This window comes from Myotis brandtii, unplaced genomic scaffold, assembly GCF_000412655.1.
Source record: "Myotis brandtii unplaced genomic scaffold, ASM41265v1 scaffold670, whole genome shotgun sequence".
Taxonomy (NCBI): Eukaryota; Metazoa; Chordata; class Mammalia; order Chiroptera; family Vespertilionidae; genus Myotis; species Myotis brandtii.
The window spans coordinates 3,338,576-3,354,288 of NW_005370611.1; the positions used below are offsets into that span (position 1 = coordinate 3,338,576).

Sequence of the window (15,713 nt, forward strand, 5' to 3'; positions counted from 1 at the left end):
TTTTACACAAATGTGCATAGGAACATAGCCAAAAAGTGGAAACAGCTCAAAACTCTTGCAGTGTGCTGCAAGAGTTTTTAAACATGGAATATCTGACTGTTTAGTCAGAAACACTGACCTCTTTTCCCTTAGACTGTCAATGAAAAGTGACAACAGCCAACACAACAACCATCTGGTGTGAATGCCCTGTCTTGAATCATAAACATATAGGTCATATGATACAGTTGCATCTTATTGGTCACGTCACGTAATAAGGTTGCGTCTGATTGGTTAATTCTTAGTACCAGAAATCCTTATATATAAGTACAGACATCTGATTTTTAAAAAGTCACTTTGGAGCATAAAGGGTAGGTAAATCAATAAAAATTATACCTTTTTTTTTTTTTTTTTGCTATACTGCAGAATTTTAGTAGTTTATGTATGCCATGAGATGAAAAAGGTTGAAAATCACTGCTATCTACAAATCCGTATTTGACAGGCAATAGAGATCCTTGGGAAAACAGGCATTCATTAATGACTACACATCCAGTTTTTAATGTGTGGGAATGAATATTTGAAAACTTGTGCTTCTGGTCTGACTGGGTCTTAAGAAGTAAAGGATAGCAAATTATGTTGGGCTTGAGACAAAACAGAATAAGACAAGCTTCTAACTCTATATAACAGGTGTAAAAGTCATCACACCACCTTGAAACAGAGAAGTGATGAAATGTTTGTTATTTAAAGAAAAGTGTATGGCCAAACAGGAACTGGAACTTGGTACAAATCTTTACTGAATAAACTAGAGTGTCACTTTAAATCTCCTCAGCATGGAAAATTATATTGTCACCCATTATTGGTGTAATTCTTTGCCTTAAAAATAATCTTGATTTGCTCTTTCTTTAAAAAATAAGCAGTCTAGTCTCAGGGGTGGCTCAGTTTGTTGGAGCATCATCCTATAACCAAAGGGTTGTGGGTTTGATGCCCAGTCAGGGGGCGTATGGGAGGTAATCGATCGATGTTTCTCTTTCTCTCTCTCTCTCTCTCTCTCTCTCTCAAATCAATAAAAACATATCCCCAGTTGAGTATTAAAAAATAAATAAGCAGTCTAATAAACTTAGGAAACAGAAGAGCTGGGTAGAGACACACAGCCTGGGTTTAAGTCAGCTCTGCCACTTGCTAGTAGTGTGATCTTGAGCAGTTTGCTTAATCTCGAGGGGCTTCCTTTAGTCTTCTGTAAAATGGGGATAACACTACCTACCCCTCAGAGGTCCTGAGAGAATCAACTGAAATAATACAGTAATGCACCTCAGTGCCTGCTTTATATAAGCACACAGCATTATTATTATTATTATTATTATTATTATTATTATTTCCTGGTACTACATCAATTGCTTCTTAGTGGTAGGTAAGAAAGGGAAAAAACAAGAGTGTTGGAGGTCAAATCAAGGCCAATAACTTGTGGTTCAGTAACTACAGAGCATCTAGGTTCCAGCTGAGTTGGTACCCATCCTGAGGAAGAATGAGGGACATATGCAATGAGATCATCGCACAGAGTAGAAGGCTGGGTTTCATATAATGAAGTCTGTCTTCCAAAATCTGAGATGACTGATGGTGAGAGCCTGGCAGGATAAGGTATAAACCTCTAAAAGTTCCAGCCATAAAATAAATGGCCTATTCATTTAGATTAAATATAAAATTTTCTTTGGTGGGTTTTAAAATGATTAAAAACCTCCAGCAAATCTATGGATTGGATAGCAGCAGTGATGGTGATGGTGGTGGTGGTGGTGGTAGTAGTAGTAGTAACAACAACAGTAAGGATTAGCAGTTATCATCAGCATTGTTGTCTTTTATATTTAGCATCCTTTACAATTTGTGGAGTTTTACATGTTATCCCATCTAATTCTTGCCACATTTCTGTCAGGTAGATAGGATTGATATGAAAATGAGGTTCAGAGAGGTTAAGAGATTTGCACCAAGACCAGAACTTGTACCAAATTCAGCAGCCCCCAAATTATTCTATGCTCCCTCATTATTTTCTCTATTAAACTGTGAGAATCCATTTCTTCCGAGGTAAGCCTGTCTGATACACTGCCCCTTTTGCCTTCCTGAGGCTCTGGGATGTAGCACAGACTCTTAAAGCTTAAAAAAAAAAAAAAAAAAAAAAAAGGAAGAGAGTAACAGAGACAGAGATGTCCCAAACAAAACAGGTTCTTCTCAAGATGCAGCAATAATGACTAGATGGAGAAACATAAGCACAAAAGAGAAACGACTATGGAATCTTAAGGGCCCATTATGGGTTGAGTGAGTCTCCTGCTTCCTCCAAGAAGATGTGTTGAGGTCCTAACCCCAGGACCTCAGAATGTGACCTAATTGGGAAACAGGGTTGCTCTGTTGTAATTAGTTAAGATAAGGTCATACTGGAGTAGGACACCAACATGACTGGTGTCCCTACAAGAAGAAAGCCAGGTGAAGACATTGTCGCGCACGTAGAATGCATATGATGACAAGGCAGAGACAGGAGTTGTGCATCTTCAAGCCAATAAATGACAGACTGCTGGTAAACCACTGGAAGCTAGGGAGAGGCAAGGAAGATTTTCCTACAGTAGGTCAGAGGGAATGTGGCCCTGTCAACATTTTGATTTTGGAATTCTAGCCTCTAGGACTATGAGACAGTACATTTTTATTATTTTAAGTCACCCAGTTTGTAGTACTTTGTTACAGCAGCCTAAGAAAACTAATACAGCTCGGGTGGTGTGGCTTAGCAATTGAGCATTGACCTATGAACCAGGAGGTCACGGTTCAATTCCTGGTCAGAGCATATGCCTGGGTTGCGGGCTCTATCCCCAGTGGGGGCATGCAGGAGGCAGCTGGTCAATGGTTCTCTCACCATTGATGTTTCTCTCTCTCTCTCGATCTTCCTTCCTCTCTAAAGCCAATAATAAATTTTAAAAATGAAAAGAAACTAATACAGGGCTTAAGAGGGTTTTTTCTTTTAAGACTGAAATGGAGTCATAGTAGCTCGGATGTCTAAGAGTAAGTAAAGAGGGAAGTGTTTGGGGAGATAATTTATAAACTTACAGCATAGATATTTTAAAATTCCTCTCTGCCTGTCTCTCTTGACACTGTAAACAATGTCCAACAAATGCTAAATTCTTTTCTTTTTTTTAATTTATTGATTGATTTGAGAGAGAGAGATTTGTTGTTCCACTTATTTATGCGTTCATTGGGTGGTTCTGGTATGTACCCTGACTGAGGATCGAACCCACAACCTTGGCTTATCCAGAGACAATGCTCTAACCAACTGAGCACCCAGCCAGGGCCTCAAGTGCTGAGTTCTTATTCCATGCCTTTTATGAATAATATCAATACTGTAAACTCCTGAGCCCTGGCCAGTAGCAGATGACTGACAGAATTGCTGCCTTGGTCAACTGGCTACAGCTTCACACTCCCAAGAAGGGAAGATACTCTTTAATTTCAGTCCTGAAAGGGCTCTCCCAAGCACTTTTTTAAAGTTTACAGAGGAATAATTATTACCTGGGTCCCCGTCATTTTTATGTGTTCTTTTCATTTGCTTTTCACATGGAGCCTTCGATCTGTTCAAAAGGAGCAGTGTCTGTGAAACTAGCTCTGGGAAGGGAACTAGGCCTGTTTATTGTACCCAGAGTACAAAAAACCCCACACCAGATGTTGTCAAAATAGCTTTCAGGATAAAACAAAAACCAATGAAAGGAAGTTTCCATTAAGTCTGTCTATTTACTTATAACTTGTCATTTGTGCTATGTCCTCAGGCCCTAGTTCCCAGTCTGGATGGACAGACAGACACAGGTGAACCTAGGACACATGCACTGAACATTTTGGATGGACTATGTGTGTGACTGCTGTAATTAAAAAAGCATAATGTCATACAACGTCATTCATATTTTTTCTTTTAGCCAGGGTTTGCCTTCTCTCTCACAACAAAAGAGGAGAGTAACCTCCAACTGCACAAATGTCAGTGAAACCACTATTCATCATGTTATTAGGAGGAGTTTTGTCATCAGAGTCCAAAACTGGACTCAAAAAAGAAGGAATTAAAAATCACTCTTGGGTAGCAGCCTGGGTTTGGCTCAGACCCTAACTCAGCTATCAATTAAAAATGAAACCCCAACTCTTCCCCCCAAAGATACTTCAGGTTTTGCTTATTTTTGAAGATACGACCTGGTGTTAATACCTATTTATCATCTTGAAGGAATGAATTCTAAAGCCTACTATTTATCTCCCACTAGACAGAGTAGAGGACAGTTTATTCTTTTGTCATCTAAAATTAGGGATTAGAAGGAAGAAAAACTAAGCACTGGGAATTATCTTTTAATATTAAAAGGCAAGGGGGAAAGTTTCAATGTCAAAAGCTGCTATACTTAGTCACTATAAACCCACCTGCAAAGTTCTCAAGTACTTCACAGTTCTTGCAAGAAATCAGCTCTGTATAAACTACACACAGGATGGCAGTAGGAGCTATCGAGATAAATCTAGAACTATAGTCAATCCCAAATCACTTATTTTTTAACAAAGATTATCAATTTTTATTTTTTAATTTTATATACAGTAGTCCCCCCTTATTGGTTTCACTTTCCAAGGTTTCAGTTACCTGCAATCAACTGTGGCCTGAAAATATTAAATGGAAAATTCCAGAAATAAATAATTCAGTGATATAGATGAAAAATTCATTTAAGGCTAGTACAGGGTGGTTTGTACTAGAAAATTTAAGAAAAGAAGTGTTTATTTATAAAGAAGTGTATATTTATTTATATTAGATATATACTGTATATAAGAAAGGTTAAAGCAGGGAATCATTTGGGGGTCTGGAACAAATTAATTCAATTTACATTATTTCTAATGGGAAACAATGATTTGGTTTTTGAACAAATAACTCAGGTTCAGTTCTTTGTTCAAAATAACCGAGCAGTCTACCGACGTTCCACTGTACCCAAGTGCACAAGACTGGGGTGTGGCTTAGTGCGCATCAGAACATTGGCCTGTGTGCATTAAAACCGCTGCAGAAAGTCACTTCACTCGACAACAGAACCAATTACCTTGGGCGATGCGGTGTGACCACATGCTAATCTTTTGCCAAACACCGTTTTCAAGCAGTGACACTTGGATTTAAATATGTAGAATACAGTTGTAGATGTGCAATATTTATTTATGTCAGTGATATTAACAGTGTTGTTTTTTCCCCAACATATGATTAATAGTATTGTTTTTAACCTTACTGTGCCTAACTTATAAATTAAACTTTGTCATAGGTATGTATGTATGTACAGAAAAAAACACAGCACACATAAGATGCACTATCTGTGGTTTCAGGCCTGCAGTGGTGAGTGGGGATCTTGGAATGTATCCCCCACAGCTGATTTCATTATTCAACAGGAAAAAACACAGCACACATAAGATTCACTATCTGTGGTTTCAGGCCTGCACTGGTGAGTGGGGGTCTTGGAATGTATCCCCCACAGCTGATTTCATTATTCACAGTAGTTATGTCCTATAAAGTCACCACAAACACAGAATTAGTGGATAATGAACCACTGTTCCTAGGAGAAGTGTAGGTAGCTCTCTGAGAGTTTCTGGTCACTCCAAATCACTCACTTTTTAATCCCCCCCTCCCCCTACCGTTCTTCACGTCAGATAATTTCTACTGCTCTATGGAGGGTGAGAAACAGAAACATCAATGTGAGAGAGACACAGCGACTGGTTGCCTCCCTCATGTACCTGACTTGGGTAGGGGTTCGAGCCTGCAACCGAGGTACGTCCCCTTGACCAGAATCGAACCCAAGACCATTCAGTCAGTGGGCCAACCCTCTAACCACTGAGTCAAACCTGCTAGGGCTCTTCAAATTCTTTTATTCTTTCCTTGGTCATCTCCATTCTGCTTCTAATGCCATCAGGTGATTTTCACTAGTAAGAAGAATCTCATATATTGTAGTTTTCAGTTCTAGAACTTTCTCCTTTTGGCTCTTTTAAAAAAAATCATTTCTATTTCTTTGCTGAGATTTCCTTTTTTTACTAATTGCAGGCATATTTTAAAAAATTCATTGAGGATAGTTGTAATAACTGCTCTAAAACCTTGCCTGATAATTCTAATATCAGGATTATCTTTGGGTTGGTCTCAGTTGATTTTATTTTCTATTGAGAATATATTTCATTTTCTTGAGTTTTCATATATTGAGTTATTTTGGATTATATCCTGGACATTATATACATTAAATTATGGAGACTCTGGATTCTTTTCTTTTCCAATCAGTGCTTTTATTTCTTTAAAGCAGGCAATCATCTTGCTTGGTTCAGAGGTCAGGCAGAGATGTATGCAGACAGAATTTGGAAATCCTCTCTCCAGATCCTTTCCTTCTAGGATTTGTAGCCTCTCTCCTGCAGCTGTACCTTCCTCAGGGTGGATCTTCTGGTTCCACATTCTAGAAAGACTAGGTCTTCCTGACCAGCGCCCCTAATGCATGGCATTCCTCATCAAATAGTCTTGGCTAAAAGCCAAGAAAATGGGAACTCATTTTGTATAGCACCTCTTCTCTAAGCATGGATTCCCCATAAGAACTTGCCTGCTTCTGACCACATTCCAGGGTCTTCAGACAGCTGCCTACTGTATTATATGCAGAGTTTTTAGTTGTTATCTGAAGGAGGGCCAGTCTGGTAGACTATTAGTCAGTCATTATTGTCCCAATTATTCATTATTGTCTTTGGTATATGAATATGGATGTTCTAAACATTTACAATGCTTAAATTAGTTACCTTGCAAAAACCTAATTCAGGAAATGCGTATAGGTAGGCATAATTTTCTCATTCTGTCACTCAGCTCATCTTCTTCATGTTGAGGAGGGCTATTAACTCTGAGGCCAATGGAAGATACAGGTCTAACCATAGCTCCTCTCCTGAGTATCCCAGTAAATTTCATTTCCATCAAGCATAAAGTAGAATGGGTTTAAAGAGGTGTCTTTCCTGGTTCTCTTAGGCTTCAGGACATATTGGGAATGAATTAACAAAAATATATAGTCATAGGTCAAAATAAGGCTAAAAAGAGAAAATAAGTATTTCAATAAAATTGAATGCAGTATTTTCCTCCAATGTGATTATTGTGTTGACTGCACAAAATCCTGGCTACTTTCAAGTAGGGAAGAGATAGAAGCTGCCTCATGAGTCAGAGGTGGTGATGTCTTCCCTCTCTGATCCCAGTCTATCACCTGATCTTCTGAGCCTCTGCCTCTCGCTGGACTCTCTGCCTCCTTTTCAAGCTGCCAGAACCACAGAGGTCCTTGGCCGGCACCTCTATGAACAACAGAGCATTCACTGAAACCTGGGATTATCTTTTGGCACTCTATTGCTTGAGAGATAGTGATTAGAAGGAAAAAACACACCAAACTTCATCAACAAAGTGGCATTTTCATTTCAGCTGTTCCTGGGGGCAAAACAGAGCAGTAAAGAGAAATCCCAGATTGAAAGCTTTGTGGTTATCTCCGCTTCTTATTAAAGTGGCCCTGATGATAATCACACCTACGATTACAAGATTTAACACACCTGGTCTCAAGGATGCCACAGGAAGAGGAATCATACATCCATCCCATCCATTTCCTCTTCTTTATTCACTAAGCACAATTTATAAACTTTGGTGAGTGCAGACTAGAGTTGTTTTGGAGAATAGAAGTGTTTCATTCACATGGCCTTGGAAAGTGACAAAAATCTTCCATGGCCACAGATTATTTTAGTACTGGTAAGACAAGCAGTGTTGCTTGCATTGGCTACACAAGGATATGAGAAATCTGGATAGTGTTTCCTTCTGTTTCTTCTCTCACTTTACTAACCAGGCATATTTTCTCTCTCTCTCTCTCTCTCTCTCTCTCTCTCTCTCTCTCCCTCTTCCTCTCCCTCTCTTTTCTGTTTCTTCTCTCACTTTACTAACCAGGCATATATATATTCTCATTCTCTCTCTCTCTCTCTCTCTCTCTCTCTCTCTCTCTCTCCCTCTTCCTCTCCCTCTCTCTCTCCCTCTCTCCTTTCCTTCCTCCCTCCTTTTCCCTTGCTTAATGAGAGTGTGTTGCACTCAGAGAATATTGTAGATTTAATAGTCTATCATATTTTACACAAATTTTTATTATGTAATAATTTTAGATTTACAGATAGTTGTAAAGATAGCACAGAGAAGTCCTGTATACCTCTCACCAAGTTTTCCCTATCGTTAACCACTTACACAACCATGAAATATTTGTCAAGAGTTTTGTAAATCTTGACAATGGATGTAAAACACTCACTCTTTCTTAACCCCCTCTTGTACAGCAGATTCTCCACAAGAGCAGTGCGTATCCTACTGCGATTTAATCATCTGAGTTACTCAGTTATGATCTGTACGTACTGCAATCCCATCAAGGTCCTAGATAATAACTAGGGGGGAACTAATGAGTCCAAGCTTGTACGAAATGGTGTCAGAAACTTGATATGGCAAAATTCCAGCATGAATAAAGCCTGTGTGTCTGGCAAAACTATCACTCTTCTAATGGCTTCACTGACACTATTAGTTAAATACCGATGTGCCAGCCGCAGACGAGCATTGTGGATGCCAGTAAGTGAATTATTAATGCAAACTCTCTCTTCAAAGTCAACTGGGAATAAGTGTCCATTAAGATCAAGAAGGAAATTAATTTAGAGGTCACTCATTCTCAGGTCACATATGGATACAAATACTTTCTTCCTGTGTTGGCCATACACTGAGGAGAAATCCAGCCAAACCCAGTTGGAGGAGGAAGAAAGTTTAATTTATGCAGCAACTAAAATCTCATGGATTGAACTCACCGTTAGAAAGGAAACATTTAAAATGAGGCCCTTTTGTAATTCAGTATGAACTATCATGAGTCAGGAAGGCAAGTCACTGAAGTTCAGGCTACAGAGGCAGGCTCAGTGCCTTCCAGCTAGCTCACCTGGGAATGCCAAGACGCAGAGCCTCAATCTACAGATCTGTGCTCTGGTTTCCCTGTAGCAGTTAGTGTGTAATTTACCTACTATGTTACAGAAGAAACATCTTCCTGTAGATGCAAACAATACTATTTCCTGCTACGAAATCTCTGCTTATCGATTCATCTGCATGAGTCAACCCAGGGAAAAGGTTTGAGGCCTGCCCTGGTGAAAGGAAGACTGATAAACAGACAAAAACCAGAGGTAGGAAAATTATAAACAGTAAGAGACTGAGTTACCTCTGTAGCTTTCTGGCTGAGTCCCCGAAGCAGCAGCACAATCACATGGATGGCAGCTCTGCGCACTTGAACTTCATGGTCTGTTTTAGCCACTGCAATCAGACAAGCTGTTACCTAGGAGAGTGAGGGAAGAAGTCAATAAAACTCATGATTGCACAATTACATAAAGCCTCTTAAATACGTTCCACTTTCTATACACCCATCAAGAACAATCTAGCTTAGAGAGGGGTGGAAAGTTTCCTCATTTACAGTAAGAGAGATCTCGTGGTGAGATCTTGATTTAGGCTAGCTTTTCTGGAGAAGACAAAAACCTGGTTTGGAATTCAGGAGGGAAATTAGGGAGTGGGAAGGGATACGTGTATATGGCCATGTGCAATTTAAGGATGGGGATACATTCTGGGCAATGCATCGCTAGGCAATTTTGTTGTTGTGCGAACATCACAGTGTACTTTTGCAAATCTAGGAGTATACCCTACTACACACCTGAGCCATACGCTGTGGTCACCATCTTATATGAGGTCCATTGTTGACTGAAATGTCATTTTGCAGCACATGACTGTATAATAAAGGTATGTTCAAATGCAAATATTTCCTCAAAAGTGGGAAGAACTGCCCAGCTGATGTAGCTCAGTGGTTGAGCATCAACCTACGAACCAGGTCACAGTTAGATTCTCAGTCAGGGCACATGCCTGGGTTGTGGGCTCAAGTATGGGGCATGCAGGAGGCAGCCCATCAATGATTTCCTCTCATCATTGATGTTTCTCTTTCTCCCTCTCTCTTCCTCTCTGAAATCAATAAAAATATCTTTAAAGAAAAAAAGTGGGAAGAACTGTTACTTGCCCCCCTTTGGGAACACTGAATCAGAGGAAGAAAAGCTGTTCCAAAATACAGCGGCCTCTGGGGGCTGAGAACCACGGAGCTTTAGCTAAGCAGGCTTCAGAGTTCACATTCAGGCCTGGCATGCATATGAATGTGCCACTGATGGAAGTTTCTGCCCAGGGACAGAGAAACACATAAATATTCAAACTGATCTTTAGCATGTCCAGACTTCCCAGTCCTACAAATCCAGCTTATACCCCATGTGAGTCACCAGGGGCCAATTTCAGAGACTCCCTGCCTGGGCTTCTTCTTTTGTGGAGGAGGTTGTTCAGGGCTCGTTTACTTTAAGAGATGGCTCTATAACAGAAAAGACTGGAAATTACTTGCAAAACATGGTGTCATATATATAGCTAATAATTACACGTAATAAAATGAGAGTTTCTATACCTTGCTCCTAGTAGGCATAGAGGTACCACTAAAAATATTAGCAGCAAACCTTTCAGAGGCACTTGTGCAAGATTTAAAAAGAAAAGGCAAAAATTTTAAAAGTGTGACCAATGGCAGCACAAAATAGAAGGTAAGAAAATTATTCAATTGGTCTCTCACATACCTGGTTATTTGATTTACTATGTGAATGTATTTCTTGGCCAACCGTGGAGGAATTTCTAACCATGATAAGAAAATAGCCAGATTGTGTGTTTGGAAACATGTATTAATATATATTATACTTTAAAAATGTTTTGTGTGTTTTTTAAAAAAACATACAGGCACAAATGAGGACATAGGCTTGTGCAGAAATTTTAACTATGCAGGTTGTATTTTTCACAGCTTTCAAACAGTTGGGCATAGTTCAAAGTGTCTAATTAATCAGTGATGGCAGAGAGATGAGAAGAAGTAGCTTGTTCTTAAATATAATTGCATCTGTGGTGCACTGGCATTCAATCAAGTTGTACATCCATTGGATAAATTTGAAGCTTGTAAGTGAAGGAAAAATCCCAGAAAAACGCAACTCTTTGAGGACTGTTTTTCAATGCGACCCAGCAAGCTGCTTCTGCTTTTGACCTGGGACACCCTGACCCAAGGCCATCAGTGGCTTCCATGCCCCTGGCATTAACGGTGAAAGCAATTCAGTCCTAGGAGGAATTCCTTGGGCAACCTCCAAACAGGCAACAATATAATAACTACCTCTACTTGCAGGCTTAGTATTTACAAGGTAAGAGCTGAAATCAGGGAAACAAGTTAGAGCTAGGTCTGAGTCTTTCTTGACACATGAAAGTTTAGCTTATTCAGTCTGATAACTAAAGTGGGAAAGCCAGGACAGGGCCGTTTAATGTGCAGATGCGCCCAACCCTCTTTGCCGGCTTCCCTTTAGTTTTGGGTCCATGTTTCCACGTTTTTGGGACCAAGGCCTAGAACCCTGCTGATGTCCAGCTTTGTCACCTCTGTTCTGTTCACTTGCTGAGTACACTATGCTTCTGCCTTGGCTCTCAGTGTAAGGCCAGCTCTAACTCTCAGACATGAATTCTATAATTAGGACAGGCAGAGCCATCCTGGCTGGCAAAGGACTTCCCCAGCAAGGCCAGTTCTCAAATGCCTGTGCCACCTTGAAGGCATGACTGACAGAGGAGCTGGTTATTACAAGCCTTGCTGAGATCAGCTGGAATGGTTTCCTGCTTGCTACAGGATGTTAGTGATTTATACACCAGACTGTACCAAGCCCATCTGCAATTAGCCACCCGGGACAATCAGGAAGAATCTTGAACAGGAGTGTTCATGAACCTTCCTTGATACCTTTGCCATAAATACCAAGTTCTATGAAGTGTATGACAGTCAGTTACGCAAAATGTTTTTAAAGCATCAAAATTTTAATACGATCTTACAGATATCATCTAGAGGTAAGAAAGGCCTTCTGCTTTCCAGGTAAAACTCCCAAAACGAATCTGTAATGTTGCTCTTCTGAAGGCCAGTGGGATAGACCCCTCACCAAATGCATGGCCACTCTCTTCCATCCATCCAGTCTGAACAAGCCACTCCCATGGCTAGTCTCTCTCACCTCCAACCCCAAGGACACACTCAACACTGCCTTCCACCCCTAAAAGCTTTGGCAAATAGATAGATGAGGTAAGGTCTTTACTAATTTATGAACTGGTGTAATATTTCTATTCTGTTTCTAAGTCCTCCCAGAGAACAGAAACCCATTCTATGTGATCTTCATGTGGGCTGCCTAAGGGTCAATGTAGCTATTTTAATAAACTGTCCTCTGTAAGGCTTTTTCTTCATTGGCTAAATTATGTCAATCATACCCACTTCTGAAAGCCATACAGAGAGAAGGAAGATGACTGCTTTGGAAACACTAAAGGTCAGATTAAGCAATTTGACACTTGATAGGAGCCAACAGAAATAGGAAAAATATGACTCCTCAAATAGCTGGCACACACCAAACATAATCAGAACTATATAAATAAATAAATAATACAAATGGCAAGATTGGGGAGGAAAAACAACCCTTGGAAAATTCCAGAAGAGAGGTACCAGAGTGGAGGTATGTATCAGGAAAGCATGATTTCAATTTTCCAACTGCATCTCCATCCCTTTTCCAAACATTTCCTTTGTTAAAATTCAGTTGGTCTGCTAACTAGTCTGAAACTAGACCATCTGTCCCTCTGTTTTGTAAACTAAGAAGCCTTAACAGCAAAGGCAGTGGGTCTCTAATTCACATGTGCTCGGCTTGCTCATTTAACCTGCCATGAAAGAGAACCACGGAGGCCACTTCAGCTTCCTGCAGGTTTCCCAGGACAGGCACCTGAGTCCTGGTCTCAGGGGTCTACGTGCCCTCACCCGGCACACACCCTGCCACTTAGAAACTGCACTGACTGTGGAAAACTGGTAGTAAATGCAGGTCATGCAGTGGGATCAGAGGTGGAAGCTTGGTATCCGCTGCGTGGGCGCCACATTAGACGCGAATGCTCCTGCACTTGTCACCTGGGGCACATCTCATTTGCTGCACTGAGGTTGGGCCTCTCACTGTGGTTGCCTTAAATCATATTTACTTCTCATAGAAAGTGATAAAGAATAAAGAACTTCTCAAGATTTGGTTTCAAGCAACATAGCTCTTGACAAGAACAAGAGGAAATTGGGGAAAATAATGCTCTCCAAACAGGTTAAATCTTGACATCGACAGAGAGAAAAAACCTGAATTCCCGGTACAAAGAATGTGGAAGAGATGATCCTACATTTGATATTCCTCCCCTACCAGCAAGCACTGTCTCGGCACAGACAGTCCACAAATCTGGACCACCCAACAGGGGGGACGGTTTTCTTCAGATGCCCGAGGGCTGTAACTCTGACCCGCAGATCAGATTGTGTAGAAGAGCCTATGGTGGCTACTTTGTTCCATTTTATATCAAAACAGATTACGCTTCTCCTCTTTCTCTGCCTGGCTAACACTTGATCAATGTAACGTCCTCACTGCCCTGGCATTTCTGAGGGTCGCAGCTCTGTGTTGCTCAGCACCCCGTGCTTGTACTATGTCATCCCTCTAGTCCATTGTCTATTCATTCCTCTGTATTTCACACTCCCCTGAGGTTTCCCTGGGGGGAGAGATTGGGTCCTTCACTGTGTCCTCTAACATACCTGGCACATGACAAATGCTAGTGAAGGAGAAGTCCTTCAATTTGCAGCCAAAGACAGGTTTTCCCAAGGTTAAAGTTCCTTCCCGCCCCCAGTACACACCGGGGCTAAGCATTCTTGAGACTAGAAGACTTCCAGAGCTTTTAAGAGACACTGAGAGAACTATCAGAGAAGAACACACGATAATTGTTTAAAATAAATTAGATCGCTTCATCCCTCTGCTTTGGCTTCCCATCTCACTCACAGTAAAAGCCAAAGTCCTTACAAGGCCCCACTTGGACTGCAATAACCTCTCTGACTTCTTCCCTTACCCTCTTCACTCAAGCCACACTAGCCTTGCTGTTAGTGGGCCTCAGGGCCTCTGTACTGCTGCTCCCTCTGCCAAGAATGCTCTCTCCCCAGGTAGCTGCCTGGGTCAAGCCCTTACTTCCTCAGGTCTTTGCTCCAATGTTACTCATCACTGAAGCTTTTCCTATTCATCCAAGTTCACAAACAAGGTCAAGCTCCCTTCCTGCCCCTTACCTTTCTAAATTTACCTCCGTAGCACTTATTCCATCCAACCACAATACATATTTGTGTACTTGCTTGCTTGTTTATTACCTAACTCTCCTCTGTTAAGTGTCAGTTCCATGAGGTCAGGAACTTTGGATCCCCACCTCCTCGCATATGGCTTGGTTATAGTCCCATAACTGGCATAGAGTAAATGCTCAATAAATATTTGTTAAATGAAGAAGTGAATGAAGAACTACTTAAGAGCCATGCCAAATATCCTACTTTTTCCATGGGAATGGACAAGAGCAGTCTGACTATAGGAGGATTCAATGAATGAAATACTAAAACTGTCAGGTGTCCAATCATGTTCTAACTTGTGGTCCAGCCAAGGCGGCTGGCTTGGCACTGATGACATGGCAAGCATGGGATGGTACATAAGAAGGAACATCTAAAAAGAAGAGACAGAAATTATGTGGGATGGAAACACCTGGTTTTTCAAATCAGAAGTTTCACTGTCAAAAGCAAATGCTATTAAGATGAAGCTACATGACCCTTCCTGTCAGTAGCTTTTTTTCATATGGCAAGTCTCTTCCGTTTCAAGGCCACAAAAGCAAGGGTTATGGGTTCGATTCCGGGTCAAGGGCACGTACCTGGGTTACAGGTTCCATCCCTGGCCCTGGTTGGGGCACATGCGGGAGGCAACCAATGTGTTTCTCTCACATTGATGTTTCTCTCTTTTTCTCTTTCCTTTCCTCTCTCTCTAAAAATCAATACAAAATCTAAAAACAAACAAACCCCCCATCTACGGACATCTGGGTGATTTCAAAATTTTTACTTAAAATTTTATTGAATTTATTGGGGTGACATTGGCTAATAAAATTATATAGGTTTCAGTTCATGATTTATGGTTCAGTTTAGGTTGAGTCATATGAAGAAACCAAGTAAACAGAAAAAAAATGTGGGAACCATTTCAATATTTGGCCCAGAGAAGTTATAATAAGCTGAAATCTTTAATTGACATAAACATATAGTCCCGCAAAGGCCTTTTCTTAGGTGTTACAAGTTGATATTGCTAAACAACAAGAGATTTGCTAAAACAACCAAACATCAGGTGCCTAATGGTTCATGTATATTAGAGCAATTGAAGGTTTCAAGTCAGTAATAATCATTGTTTCTAAGTTATTTTTAAAAAGATACAAAAGTTGGGCATACAGGTATGTCCCTCAAGAGGGGTTCAAGGAGAGAAAATGACTGGTGCATAACTTTCCTAAAAATCCTAAGTTGGAATTTAATTATAAGAATAGCCTTTATAATCAATAAAACAAAGCATATAAAGCTCAGGAATCAGGAAATACCATAAATTCAAGTCAATGAATAATCCATGAGTGTATTTCCAGAGACCCCAGTGAAGTTTCATCTGTCCTTCCTCAAGGTTTCTTCAATTCTCTTAGTTACCTTGGATTTTTATTTTATTTATTTTTTTTAATTTTTAAGTTTTTAATTTTTTTATTTCTTAAAGTATTACAAAGAGTATTACACGTGTCTCCTTTTTTCCCCACA

General features: G+C 40.4%; 1 protein-coding gene across 1 annotated transcript in view; it reads right to left on the bottom strand.

Moving 5' to 3' along the window:
• Window positions 1–15,713, bottom strand: part of TANGO6 (transport and golgi organization 6 homolog) — a 144,417-nt gene that overhangs the window by 19,903 nt on the left and 108,801 nt on the right. The window contains exon 17 of the mRNA XM_005881224.2: window positions 9,213–9,326. Within this exon, the coding sequence (XP_005881286.1) occupies window positions 9,213–9,326 (114 nt within the window). The remainder of the gene's footprint in view (window positions 1–9,212; window positions 9,327–15,713) is intronic.